The following is a 14,636-nucleotide window of genomic DNA, read 5'->3' as shown; positions in this document are numbered from 1 at the left end:
TGAAGTTTACAATCAGCTTTTTGGTCTTGTTGGCGTTGAGTGCAAGGTTGTTGCTGCAACACTATTCAATTAGCTAATATATCTTTCTCCTGTATGCCCTTTCATCTGCCAACAATGATTGTATGATCAGAAAATTTATAGATCCGTTGGAGCTATACCTAGCAGCACAGCCATGGGTGTAGAGAGAGTAGAGCAGTGGGCTATGCACACATTTCTGTGGTGCATGTAAAAACCAAGATTATAGGTCATGATTTTTTTGATGCAGTTTCTGTTTGTGTCAAAAATGCCTACCATGAATGTTGATTACATCACACCTCTGAAGAAAGAGGGAGAAATTATATCTATGTTGGGATGAAACTTAATGGGAAATGTCCACTCCAACATGCCATTTGGGATGCCTGGTTGAGTTTCCAGCAGGTTTCCTGGAGTGAGTGCAAATATTTCAAACCCTTTGCAAAATGCCTTTTTTATGGCTGATTTTTGCATCTAAAATGTGTTGCTAATATTTTTATCCTATTTCTTGATAATTATAGATTTCCTGAGTGCCAGATTCAGTTATAGATTACTAAAGTTCTGCTGTGGCACCTCAGAATTGGTAAAATGATTTATTATTATCATTGCATGTACTGTGGTGCAGTGGAAAAACTCTGTTTTGTATGCCCATCTATATTATATTGTCTGATTACATCAGTGAGCTGAGGTAGTATAAACGCAATGCAAACAATAACAGAATGCAGAATAAAGTGTTAGAGAAGGTACATTCCAGACAGATAATAAGTTTCAAGGCCATAAGTACATTGTGAGGTCATCTTATCATACTAGAAGCCTTTATTGCTACAGTCCAGGTGGCTTCTGACCCATAACTTTGGGTGTATTTGGTGTCCTCAGCTATGACTTGATATCACATGGCATCAATCAGATTAGTTGAAGATTAAATTTTTTTGTGATGACAATGATCTTGCAGAGGATGGGACCTGGGAGCCAAGATGCATTGTGCACTCAACCATATGCAAAATGCCCAGAGGAATTCAAGAGGTCAGGCAGTATTAATGGAGGGAAATAAAAGTTTTAAAGTAAACATTATCAAAGTAGATATATGTCACCATATACAACCCTGAGAATCATTTTCTTGCAGGCATGCACAGTAAGTCCAAGAAGCACCGATGAAAGACTGCACCCAACAGGACAAGCAGATAACCAGTGTGCAAAAGAGAGCAAACTGTGCAAGTACAGAAAAAGGAAATAATTTAAATAATAAATAAATAAGCAGTAAATATCAAGAACAGGAGATGGATGAGTCCTTGAAAGTGAGTCCGTAGGTTGTGGGAGCAATTCAGTGATCGGGTGAATGAAGTTGAGTGAAGGTATCATGATGGTTGAGGGGTAATAACTCTTTTTGAAACTGCTTGTGTGCGTCCTGAGGCTTTTGTACCATCTTCTTGATGGCAGAAGCAAGAAAAGAGCATGTTCTGGGTGGTGGAGGTCCTAGATGATGGATGCTGCTTTCCTGCAATAAAGCTGCTTGTAGGCATGCTCTGTGGTGGGGAAGGCTTTACCAGTGATGGACTGGGCCATGTCTGCTACATTTTGAGATGTTTTACAAGTGTGGTTGGATACCAAATATGCTGAAAAATGATCTAGTGCTTTCCTGGTGGATGACAAATAAGGTCTTCTCGGGCTTCCAGCCAGGTCCAGGTACAGGCTTCCCCCCACTATCTGAAAGTGGAGCGTTCCTATGAAACCTTTTGTAAGCCAAAATGGCGTAAAGCGAAGGAGCAATTACCATTAACTTATATGGGAAAAATTTTTGAGTATTCCCAGACCCAAGAAATAACCTCCCAAATCAAACCAAATAGCACATAAAACCTAAAATAACACTAACATATCGTAAAAGCAGGAATGATATGATAAATACAGCCTATATAAAGTAAAATAATAGTTTCACTTACCAGAATGGGGAAGATTCAGCCAAAAACCGATTTGTAGGGAAAAAAAGGCACGTACACGCATGTGCACACACACAAGACTTATTGGTCATGGTAGTCTTTCTCGGGGTAAGCGCAAGTTTAAAGCGGGCACCTTTTTTTCGTAAAAGCGAAAATCCTTTTCACCTTGTTTACAATCGAATTCCAGCTCTTACTTAGAACAAGACCTTCATTGGCACCAATGGCTTTGGGGACCATCTGGTAAAGGGAGCCATTGAAATAAAAGTAGAGGAAAAGAATTTTAACAAAGATGAAGGTCTCCTTGTAACCTTTGATGCCCTAACTAATCAAAAACCTATCAATCTTTGCTTTAAACATACTCAATGACTTGGCCTCCACAGTGGCAAGGAATTCCACAGATTCACAGCCCTCTGGCTTAAGAAATTCCTTCTCATTTCTGTTCTAATGGGTGTCCCTCTAGCCTGAGGCTGTGCCTGCTGGTCCTAGACTCATCCACAAAGGAAACATCCTATGTACATTCACTCTTTCCAGACCGTTCAATAGGTTTCAATGAGATTCCCCATGTCCCCAACTCCACCCCCAACTGCCCATTCTTCTAAATTCTTGTGAGTACAGGCCCAGAGCCATCAAACATTCCTCATATGATAACATTTTCATTCCTGGAATCATTCTCATGAGCACTCTTTGGACCCTTTCCAATGCCAGCACCCCTTTTCTTAGATAAGAGGCCTGAAGCTGTTCACAGTACTCCAAGTGTGGCTTATAAAGCCTCAGTGTTACATTCTTAATGTCAAATTCTAATCCTTTAGAAATAAATTCTAACATTGTATTTGCATTCCTTACCATCAACTTGCCCTGCAAGCTAACCTTTAAGGAATCCTGCACAGGGACTCCCTTTGCACCTCTTATTTTTGAATATTCTCCATGTCAGTCTATGAAAACAATCTACACTGTTATTTCTTCTACCAAAGTCCATGACCATATGCTTCTCTACTCTGTATTTCATCTGCCACTTAGTCCTAATCTCTTAATCTGTCTGATTCCTACTGCAGACTCCTTGCTTCCTCAACACTCGCTGTTCTTCTACCCATCTTCATATTGTCTGCAAACTTGGCCATAAAGCCATGAATTTCATCATCCAAATCATTCACGTATAATGGGAAAAGGAGTGGTGACAACACCCACCCTGCAGGACACCACTAGTCACCGGCAGCCAACCCTTTATTCCCACTCTTTGCCTCCTGCTAATCAGCCAAACTTCTATCCATGCTAGTATCTTTCCTATAATACCATGGGCTCTTTTTTTTTAAGAGCCTCATGTGCGGTACCTTTCAGATGCCTTCTGACAATCTGGAAACACAATATCCGTTGACTCTCCATTGTCTATTTGCCTGTAATTTCCTGAAGAATTTTGAAGGGATGATGGTATTTAATGGCAATCTGTAGTAGAAGAACTCCAAAAGATTTGTTAGGGAAAATTTCTCCTTAAGGAAACCATGCTGACTTTGGCCTATTTTATCATGTCTGTCCAAGTATCCTTAATAATGTCATCCAATATCTTCCTAATCACTGGCCCATATTTCCTTTCTTTTGCTTCCCTCCCTTTAAGAGTGGAGTGAAATTTGTGATTTGCAAGCCCCTGGGACCTAATGGTTCTGGAAAGATCATTACTAATGCCTCCACAATCTTTTCAGTCACTTCTTTCAGAAACCTGGGGTGCAGTCCATCTGGTCCAGATGATTTATCTACCTTCAGACCTTCCATTTTCCCAAGTACTTTTTCCTTAGTTAATAACAATAGCACTCATTTCTCCGCCTGACACTCTCGAATTTTGGCATACTGCTCATGTCTTCCATGGTGAAGACTGATGCAAAATACTTATTATGTTTCTCTGCCATTTTGCTGTCCCCCATCACTCCCTCTCCAGCATCATTTTCTAGTGGTCCAATATCTAATTTCACCATTTTTACTCTTTATTTGAAAAAATCTTTTGATATCCTCATTTATATTATTGGCTAGCTTCTTTGTATATTTCATCTTTTCTCTCCTTATGGTATTTTTAGTTGTGTTCTGTTTTTTTAAAAACTTCCCAATCCTCTAAATTCCCATTAATTTTTGCTATATTGTATGCCTTCTCTTTTGCTTTATGGTGTCTTTGACTTCCCTTGCCAGCCACAGTTGCCTCAGCCTCCTATTAGAATACTACTTCATCTTTTGGATGTATCTATACTTCTAAATTGTCCCTAGAAAATCCAGCCATTGTTTTGCCATTATCCCTGCCAGTGACCCTTCCAATCAACTTTGGCCAGCTCCCCTCTCATATCTCTGTAATTCCTTTTATCCACTGTAATATTGATACGTCTGACTTTATGTTCTCACTCTGAAGCTGCAGGATGAATTCTATCATATTATGATCACTGTCTCCTAAAGATTCCTTTACCTTAAGCTCCCTAATCTTATTTGGTTCATTACTCAACACCTAATTGAGATTGTCTTTTCACTAGTGGGCTATACCACAAGCTGCTCTTAAAAGCCATATTGTAGGCATTCTACAAATTCTCTGATTTGGGATCTACCATATCTTGATTTTCCCATTGTACTTGCTTATTGAAATCCCCCATAGCTATTGTAACAATCCCCTTTTTACATGCCTTTTCTGTCTAGCGTTGTATTTTGTAATCCACATTCTGGCTATTATTTGGTCCTGTATATAACTCCCATCAAGGACTTGATACCCTTGCAGTTTTTTAAGTTTATCCACAAAGGTTCTCCATCTTGTGACACCTCTTACTAAAGGATTTGATTTAATTGTTTACCAACAGAGCCCATACTCCACCCCTTCTGCCTACCTGCCTGTCCTTTTGATACAAGGTGTGTTCTTGTCCTTGGACAAGCCTATGTTTCTCAATGTATAAGTTATCAAGAGAGCTACACCACAATTGGTTGCAATAATTTTTTGAAGCAGTTTTGTTATTTACTGGAGAACGCGGAATCTCAAACATTTCTGGAAGTAGGTTAATAGAATACTAATTGAATTTTCTAAGTTACCAAAAATAAAATATTGTTGGAGTTTTTTTTTGTTTAAACTAATTTCTGTAGGTTGAGGAGGCTGAGTTTAGTGCACTTTATGTAGCTTCCGTACGATGGTTACATATTTACAAAATGGGCTATACTATACAAGCAACTGATAATTAGAACTGTATAGCCAATAGAGTTCTTTTAATTGGCAAACACATTCTTGCTGAAGTACAAGTAGAAGATGTTGCAAAGGATTTGGTAATAACATCTCACTGACATTTAACACAGGTACACAGCTAGATCCCACTGTTTTTTCTACACACATACAGCGCCTTGAAAAAGTATTCAGCCTCCACAACTATTTTCATATTTTACTGTTTCATTTTCTAACTTCAAAAGATATTGAAGGAGGCTTTTTGAGCTAATCTACAAAACATAATGTATTTTATCTATAATCAAAAGAAAAATTTCAAATCCTTTCAAAGTTAAAAACCAAAACTGTGAGACTGAAAAAGCATTTGTCCCATCTGTAGGTATGACACAAGCTTTCCTCAGGTGCTTTTTACCTTACCAACTCACCCAATTTATTGATGTAAAAAATTTGGAGGATCACTTGCTTTCAATGAGTTCATAAGAATAAATTCTTCTCTCTGTAAGGTCCAACATTATCATAGATTTTCAACAAACCAAATCAAAATGTTGGCAAAAGATTATTCAAGACAAGTGTTGGGGAAATTATAATAGAAAACCACAAATCTAGGGAAGGGTACAATACTCTGTCAAAGGCACTGAACATACTTTGGAGCTCAGTGGAGTTCATCGTGAAATTTTGGAAAAATATGAAACCACAGCCACACTTTTAGATCAGGGCGCCCCTCTAAGCTTAGTTACCAGAGAAGAATGACATTTGTAAGAGAGGCTACTGTAATGGCAATGGTTATTCTGACTAGTAGTCAGTGACTGAAACTGGAGATGAAGTTCATGGCTCCACCATCTCAAAGGCCTTGCTCAAAAAGGGTGTTTAGAAACAGAAACCTACAGCATGCTACAGGCCCTAACCTTGTTCTTACCTTAGAACTATCTAGTCTTACCCTAGAACTATCTAGTCTTACCCATGGCCCTCTTTTTTTAAGCTCCTTGTAGCTATCCAGGAGTCTTGGCCTCCACCACCGCTGGCGGCAGCTCATTCCACGCACTCACCACTCTCTGTGTAAAAAGAAAACTTGACATCTCCTTTGTACCTACTTCCAAGCACCTTAAAACTATGGCCTCTCAATAGACAATAGACAATAGGTGCAGAAGTAGACCATTCGGCCCCTCGAGTCTGCACCGCCATTCTGAGATCATGGCTGATCATTCACTATCAATACCCAGTCCCTGCCTTGTCCCCATATCCCTTGATTCCCCTATCCATCAGATATCTATCTAGCTCCTTCTTGAAAGCATCCAGAGAATTGGCCTCCACCGTCTTCCGAGGCAGTGCATTCCACACCTCCACAACTCTCTGGGAGAAGAAGCTCTTCCTCAACTCTGTTTTAAATAACTGATCTCTTATTCTCAATCCATGCCCTCTGGTACTGGACTCTCCCAACATCTGGAACATATTACCTGCCTCAATCCTATCAAATCCTTTAATTATCTTAAACGTTTCAATCAGATCCCCTCTCAATCTCCTCAATTCCAGCGTGTACAAGCCCAATCTCTCCAATCTCTCTGCGTAAGACAGCCCTGCCATCCCAGGAATCAACCTAGTGAATCTACACTGCACTTCCTCAATTGCCAGAATGTCCTTCCTTAAACCTGGAGACCAAAACTGTACACAATATTCCAGGTGTGGTCTCACCAGGGCCCTGTACAAATGCAAAAGGACATCCTTGCTCTTGTACTCAATTCCCCTTGTAACAAAGGCCAACATTCCATTTGTCCTCTTCACAGCCTGTTGCACTTGCTCATTCACCTTCATTGACTGGTGAACTAGGACTCCTAGGTCTCTTTGCATTTCTCCCTTACCTAACTCTACACCGTTCAGACAATACTCTGCCCTCTTGTTCCTGCTTCCAAAGTGGATAACTTCACATTTATTCACATTGAATGACATCTGCCAAGTATCTGCCCACTCACCCAGCTTATCCAAGTCTCCCTGTATTCTCCTAACGTCCTCTTTGCAGGTCACACTGCCACCCAGTTTAGTATCGTCAGCAAACTTGCTGATATAGTTTTCAATGCCCTCATCTAAATCATTGACATTATAGTTTTCAATGCCCTCATCTAAATCGTTGACATTTGCTCTTTGACGTTGACGTTGACTCTCGTGATAGCCATTTCAGCCCTGGGAAAAAGCCTCTGACTATCCACACGATCAATACCTCTCATTATCTTGTACACCTCTATCAGGTCACCTCTCATCCTCTGTCACTCCAAGGAGAAAAGGCCAAGTTCACTCAGCCTATTCTCATAAGGCATGCTCCCCAATTCAGGCAACATCCTTGTAAATCTCCTGTACATCCTTTCTGTGGTTTCCATGTCCTTCCTGTAGTTAGGTGACCGGAATTCAGCACTCCAAGTCTGACCAGGGTCCTACATAGCTGCAACATTACCTCTCGGCTCTTAAACTCAATCCCTGTTTCTGAAGAGTAGCAACGAAGAAGCCCTGGCTAAAGAAAAAGCATATCCTTGCCCGTAAATCCTTTGCAAAGCATCACTTGGAAGGTTATTGTAAAGACGTGGAAGAAGGTCTTGTGGTTGTATGAGACTAAAGTGGAACTTTCTGGACTGAATATTAAATGTTATGTGTGGTGCTGTGCAATAGCCAGTTAACACTGTCCTTACTCTAAAGTATGGTGGAGGTAGCATCATAAGGATGCTTTTCAGCTGCAGGGACTAGAAATATGGTCATGATTGATGGAAAGATGAATGCTGCTAAATACAGGGAAATTCAGGATAACAACCCAAAGCGCACTTCCAGAGCAACCATGTTGTGTCTTCAAGTAAAGAAAATTTATGTCCTTGAGTGGCCCAGTCAGAGTCCTGACCTTAACCTGATCGAATATCTCTGGCAAGACCTCAAGATTCCTGTCTATCGCTGCTACCCAGCTAACTTCACACAGCTTGAGCAATTTTGCAAGGAGGAATGGGCAAATCTTGCTCCATCTCATTGTACAAAGCTAATAGAGACTTATCAAAAAGGCTGTAATAGCTACAAGAGGTGGTTCAACTAAGTACTGAGCAAAGAGGGAAGGATACTTTTGATCTGCTGACAATTCAGATTTTGAATTTTTTATGCTTTACAATCTTCCCTGTATTTTTGTGCTGTACTGTGAAGCAAGGAGCATGTGATCCACAAATAAAAATTAATCAGTTAAATTGATCAAAATCCCTGGTTGTAATACTTATTTATGTGAACAGAGGGTTGGAAGCTGAATACTTTTACAAGGCATTGTAACTGTGTGGCAAGGAACAGCTCAAATACCATCTGAGGTTGTTGTTGGCAGATAGTAGCGAGGAGGTACGCAGCTGTGAAGATTGGCCAGTTGAGTGGTGTCGCAATAATCTTGCACTCACTCTCAGCAAGACCCAGGAATTGATGGTGGATTTCAGGAAGGGGAAGTTAGGTGAAGAGGCCAGTACTCATTGAGGGGTCAGCAGTGAAAAGGGTGAGCAGCTTCAAGTTCCTGGGTAATCTGCATCTCAGACGGTCTATCCTGGGCCCAACGTATTGTAAGATGAAGAAGACAAGCTGAAGACTACACTTCATTTGGAGTTTGAGGAGATTTTGTATGTCACCAAAGACTAGAGATCTGCAGCCTGACCAGTTGCATCACTGCCCCAATGCAGAGGATCGAAAGAGGCGACAAAGGGTTGTAGACTAGGTCAGCTGAGTCATGGGTACAAGCCACCCCACTCTCAAGGATGTCTTCATAGTGCCTTTAAAAGGCTGCATCCATCGTTAGGGACCCTCACCACCCAGATCATGCCCTCTTCTCTTTACTACCATAAAGGACCTTTAGATGCACACTCAAAAATTTTATGAACAGCCTTTTACAATCAAACTTTGGAATGATCCATGAACTGCCTGTTTTGCACTATTTATTTTATTTGTCATTATAATTTATGTCTTGCTCTGTACAGCTGCCACAAAACAGCTAATTTCACAACATACAATATGTCAGTGATAATAAACCTGATTCTGGTTTTACCCTTTTATTGAATAACAGCCTAACCTCCAGAAAGAACTTTCAATGTAACAAAGCTTCCACTGTATTTGAACAGAGCTGACAACAACCATTGATGAACAGGATGCTTATAGAAGTGGTCTAAAGCATGAAGTGGTGATGTTTGTGGTGGTATAGTAGAAGGGAGGTGGCATGGTAGGCCTTTTAAGATAGGAAGCAATTTGGTGTAGGAGCTGTGTGGTTTTGTCTGTTGTTTGTTGGTGGGGTAGAATCAAAGGCCAGAGCCCTGAAGTATACAGTTCATTCACTGGCAAGTTGAGTCGAGTTAATAGGAGGTGAGATGAGATTGAATGAAGCCTTGGACGAAAAAGAAATGTAGGTTCTGAAAATCTTAAATAAAAATAGAAAATTCTGGAAGTATTCAGCAGTTAAGGCAGTATCTGTGGAGTGAGATTCAGATTCAGTTTATTGTCTTTTAGAAACCACAAATGCAATGCAATTAAAAAATGAGACACCGTTCCTCCAGAATGATATCACAAAAGCATATGACAAAACAGACTACACTAGAAAATCCACATAACATTTGGCAATCCCCAATCCAGAGTCTGGAGAGGCTCAGATGTTTGAAATTAACAACAGTCCAAACTGGTTAAGTGAGAAAACATCATGTTTTAAATTACAGAAAGACCTTTTGATGCATTTTCCCTTCTTAACAATGGTATCTTGTCTACTGTGGTTGATGGTCTCTCAGTCTTGTCTGCTGTTTTCCACTCTTCTGCTTCCAGTTAGAATAAGGATAAGATTCTGCTTGTCCTCATCTTCTACCTTGTCAGCCTTCATATTCAATGGATTATCCTTTATCATTTTTGCCATCCTCAATGTGATTCATCCATCAGACAGGTCTTTCTGTCCTCTCTCCTTTCAGCATTCTAATAGGGTTGTTCACTCCACTAGTCTCTGACTTGTTTTTCTGCCTCAGCAATCACTTGCCTTCTCATCACTTTCCATGGGAGATGCATCACATGCCCTCTTCTCACATTCTACTATCAAGGAACTCAAACTGTCCTTCAAGGTGAAGTTCATTCTTCCTATTTAATGTATTGTGTTTGGAGCTCATGATTTCAGTAACTTTGATTTTTCAATTTCCCATCACTTCAATCTCCTCTTCAGTTCCACTTTGGCCTCTCTGTCTTTTGTCTCCAACACTGATTTGATAATGCCCTACTTCAGATTTCATATGGGAATGTTGAAGCCTTTGGGACTCAGTATTGGATTCAACTAACTTCTGGATTTTCTCTCTATGGATGTTTTCAGTTTTGAATTCCACCTTTGATTTTGCTTCTGTTTCAGACTGCAGAATTTAAACTTGACAACTTGGGTCTGTATCTTATCACAGACGTTACCTTTGTTATAGATCCCTTACCCTTTCTGTAACTTTTTCTCTCAATCCATTTTGATAAAGGGTTGCAGACAGAAAGTGTTCACTTTGTTTCTCTCCATGAAGTTTGGCAGGCCAGCTGAAATCTAAAGCATTTTCTGACAGGTATTTTACATCTAAGTGATCAAGATGTCAGTGGAAGATAGGAATAATGATAGTGAAGTCTACTAATGATAATGATAGTCTACAGTAGGATATGTCCGGTGGAACTCTACAAAAGTTAAAACCATGAGTGATAATGGATAAGGGTTTTTACAATCAGTTGGATAATGTGCTGATATACACCAATATCCCACATATGAAGTTCAGTTTGAGATCAACAGAATGGAGATTTAGTTTGAGTACTTAGCTGGGAAATGATAGATGTGTACCAAGGCATAAAGTTTTAGGCTGGAGGATGAGAATGAAGCTAATGGCTGAGTGCATTTTCTTTTACCTTACAATAAAGAAGTGGATTCAAGACCCATTCACAAGAGTGGAGTGAAGGCTTGGGGAGTTGAGAGGAGAAATGATTGCAACACCTTATCATTTTACATTTAACACCTTCTAAGTGTAATAAAGGTTTACCATTGTGAACTTGCCTAACCAATCCATTCAGGCAAGGTTCAAGATGAATAAGATGTGGACGTGGTGATATTCAAAGTACCAGTCCCTTAACAGGGAATGTATTTGAACTCAGGGCAATTTCTAACAGAATTAGGTCTTTCTAATTTTATTTTGCCATACATTGTTCATTATAACAGTTTGATATGAAATGAAAGTACCGGTAATTGTTGTAATTGTGGTTATTTAGTGTATTTAAATTGATGCATTTAAAATAAAATTGAGGCATTTTTGATCTTGGCAGCTTTAACTTTGTCTTTCCCACCCTATTTGAGCAAAATAGCACACTTTCCAAAAAGAGGTCATTTTAGTTCACAATTAGCATAAACAGCATCTCCTATAGTTTTGCTTACTGCTTGGCAGTCCTAAGAAAGGATGCAATTCAGTAACAATAATTTATCAGTATTGAGAGTATTCTGAGAAGTAAAAAGAAACTTAGTTTCAATTTTCTGTTATTTAAAATTGGTGAGCAGAGAATCATCTTGCTGAGGTTTTGTGTTCCTAAAGTGTGTCATCTGTGTTCAAATGTGGAAAAGCAAATCATCTCCACCACCATCACCAACATTTAGATTTTGTTTCTCCTGTTTTATTATATGAAAGATTTAAATATAATCTTTTTATTCAAGACAAATGGAAAATTTACAGGGTAGTAATTCATTTAACAAGTGCCAGAAATACAGGAACAATGCTTAAAAGTTCTGACAATTTGAGACTGCTGCACAGGATCAAAGTAAGCTGCAGAGAGTTGTAAATTTGGCCAGCTCCATCATGGGTACTAGTTTCTGTAATAACCAGGACATCTTCAATGAGCGATACCTCAAAAAGGCGGTGTCCATCATTAAGGATACCCATCACCCAGGTCATGTCTTGTTCTCATTACAGGATGTAGAGGAGCCTAAAGGCCCGCACTCAACGATTCAGGAACAGCTCCTTCACCTCTGCCATCCGATTTCTAAATGGACATTGAACCAAAGAAAAACACTACTCACTGCTTTTTATTCCTATTTTTGCACTACTTATTTAAATTTTATATAGAAATATTTATTTATTTACTGTAATTCATTTTTTTTTCTATTATGTATTGCATTATACTGCTGGCACAAAGACAACGAATTTCATGACATATGCTTGTGACACTAAGCCTGATTCTGATTCTAATGTTAAGACAATCTGTTCAAGCAGGTACATTTTCATGAAAAATCCCCTAGATGGCATTGCAAAGTAAATCATGTTGGCAATAAAGCTGCATATAATATGCCATATATTTAGGAAGATGAAGTCAATGGCAAGTACACACCTCTTCATTTTCCAGTCCAAGCATCTCATATTTTCTTCTCTGATGGTGCTTTCACTCCCTTCACTGAGTGCATCACACTGTGCTGCTTCACTTTATTCAACTTTATTTTGAAAAATTTATTGACAACCTCAAAGCTTTAATATTTACCTCATGCTACAAACTTTGCTTGTTCACGGTGGATTACATCTTGAATTTAGGACTTCTGTAGTCTATTGAATCTTAAGCAAGTGACTCCTGGGATTTGAAGTTTAGCTGTATTAGCTGCATTACTTGGGTAAAAACAGCAATATTCTCTGGTCAATTGAGGTTGTGATTGAGTAGATGGTGCTGTTTTGCATTGAGATACCGTGTATACAGCTTTGTAGAGTGAAAGGTAAGTATACCTGCATGTATATTAGATTTTACCTGAAGTGTATGTATATTTAATGCCTCTGGAAGTATTTTTTTTCAGGAAGCATTTACTAATCTTTCAGTAATGGAACTATATATTAAAATTACAATATAGTAATCAACTTTTAATTAAAAACAAAAGAGGTCGCTTATGTATTGCTTCCTCATGTTTTAAAATCTTTCTGTGACTGAATTTGTTCCTATAAAAACTGTTTTGAAGGTTGCATCAAAAGAATGTTAATCTATTATGGCTACTTCAATTAGCAGCAATGCACTATACCACTGGTACCTTGCTTAGCGCTTAGGTTGTGCACCTAGAAATGAGTTATTGTGGAATAGGTGCTAAAAGGACTCACTGTAGACACAATGCTGTTGTGCTTAGATTCTGGTGTGAACCCAACCCTCTATGATCTGCATGCTGGCGCAATGGGAACCTGTTTGAGGTCTTGGCCCTGCTGGATTTCCTGCACTGAGGAAGTGGTTAATCCCTTCCCATGGCTTCATGGCTTGGCGTGGATGGAGCCACTGAGGCACTGTGCGGTGGCAACCTGTGAGGGCTCAGTCAGGAAGCATTGCCACTCACAGTTGAGATGCAAGGCTCATCAGCTGCACCCTGGTCAGATGAATAACTATTGCCAGAGACTAGCAGTGACTGCACCATGTATCAACAGACTATTTGAGTCCTGTTGAGAGAGACTATGGGACTAGGTAAAAATATAATCTGTATGCCTGCAGTTCGCTGTACAGTCATTTTAAAAAGCCAGCTTTTCTGTCCCGTGCTGGACATTGATACCAATTCAATTGTTTTATGATATTCTTTGGTATTTAAAATTAGGAATGAAAAAAGTGGAAAGATCCATTCGTGCTGAACATTTTGGGAAAAATGAAGAGCCAGTTCAAACATCTGACAATCCACCACTTAAGACAGGTAAGGTAGGGCTACTTTAAGTGACACTGTAAAGAAGATGTATGTGAAGAAAAGTTATTCTCTGATTGTAAATGAGCTTCTCTGTATTGAGTAAAGTGATGTGTAGCTCTTTGATAATAGATATGGGTAAACTAATTCCTATGTAATGAAATGACAAAACTGGAAAAAATGCTAAACTGGCCAAAACAGAATAATAACTGACTTTTTAATCATGTATTGAACTAAATGAGCTATCTCCCAAGTTTACAGAAATGTTACAATGCCAAACAATCTAAAGCCTTGAAAAGGCTACTTTTTGTCAAAAAAAAGTTCTCTGCAATCTTTATTACTTGAATTCCCTGCAAATCTCAATGAAGTATTGTAATGGTGAGCATTCAAATTAAACACTTCGGTATAAATGCTCATTTTTCTGGAAAGGGCTACAAGAAGGAGATTTTAATATGGAATTACTCTTTGCGTTCAGCAGTAAAACATTGGACTCAGACAAATATAGATTAAAGGCATTTCTCTTGTATATGAAGAAATTAGTGTTACGTACCCCGTAACTGGGTGTCTTACCAGCAAAAATAGAAGTATCCGTTGGAGTCTGGTACTATTTTCAAAACAGTGTTTATTAGTAAAATATACAAATCAGTATCAACAATGCAAATATACAGATAATACACGTTAACAATACTAAACCTAAAAATGTGGGTATAATAATAATCAATAATAGACAAGCTCTATCGTTGTCTAGGGGATAATGAATTGTCATATGTGAATATAAAGTTCAGTTCAGTTCATACAGGCTGAGGTAGTTGTTGGTTGATGTGTTGTAATTGTTGGAGAGAGAGAGAGGGAGAGA

General features: G+C 39.0%; 1 protein-coding gene across 6 annotated transcripts in view; it reads left to right on the top strand.

Annotated features, from left to right (window-relative positions):
- unm_hu7910 (un-named hu7910) overlaps window positions 1–14,636 on the top strand; it is a 192,980-nt gene that overhangs the window by 74,097 nt on the left and 104,247 nt on the right. For all 6 annotated transcript variants that reach the window (XM_059981769.1, XM_059981779.1, XM_059981753.1 and 3 more), the window contains one exon: window positions 13,700–13,792. In XM_059981769.1, coding sequence (XP_059837752.1) covers window positions 13,700–13,792 — 93 coding nt within the window. The remainder of the gene's footprint in view (window positions 1–13,699; window positions 13,793–14,636) is intronic.

The sequence above is a fragment of the Hypanus sabinus genome, chromosome 1, assembly GCF_030144855.1.
Source record: "Hypanus sabinus isolate sHypSab1 chromosome 1, sHypSab1.hap1, whole genome shotgun sequence".
Taxonomy (NCBI): Eukaryota; Metazoa; Chordata; class Chondrichthyes; order Myliobatiformes; family Dasyatidae; genus Hypanus; species Hypanus sabinus.
This window is presented reverse-complemented; position numbering and strand designations above follow the sequence as displayed.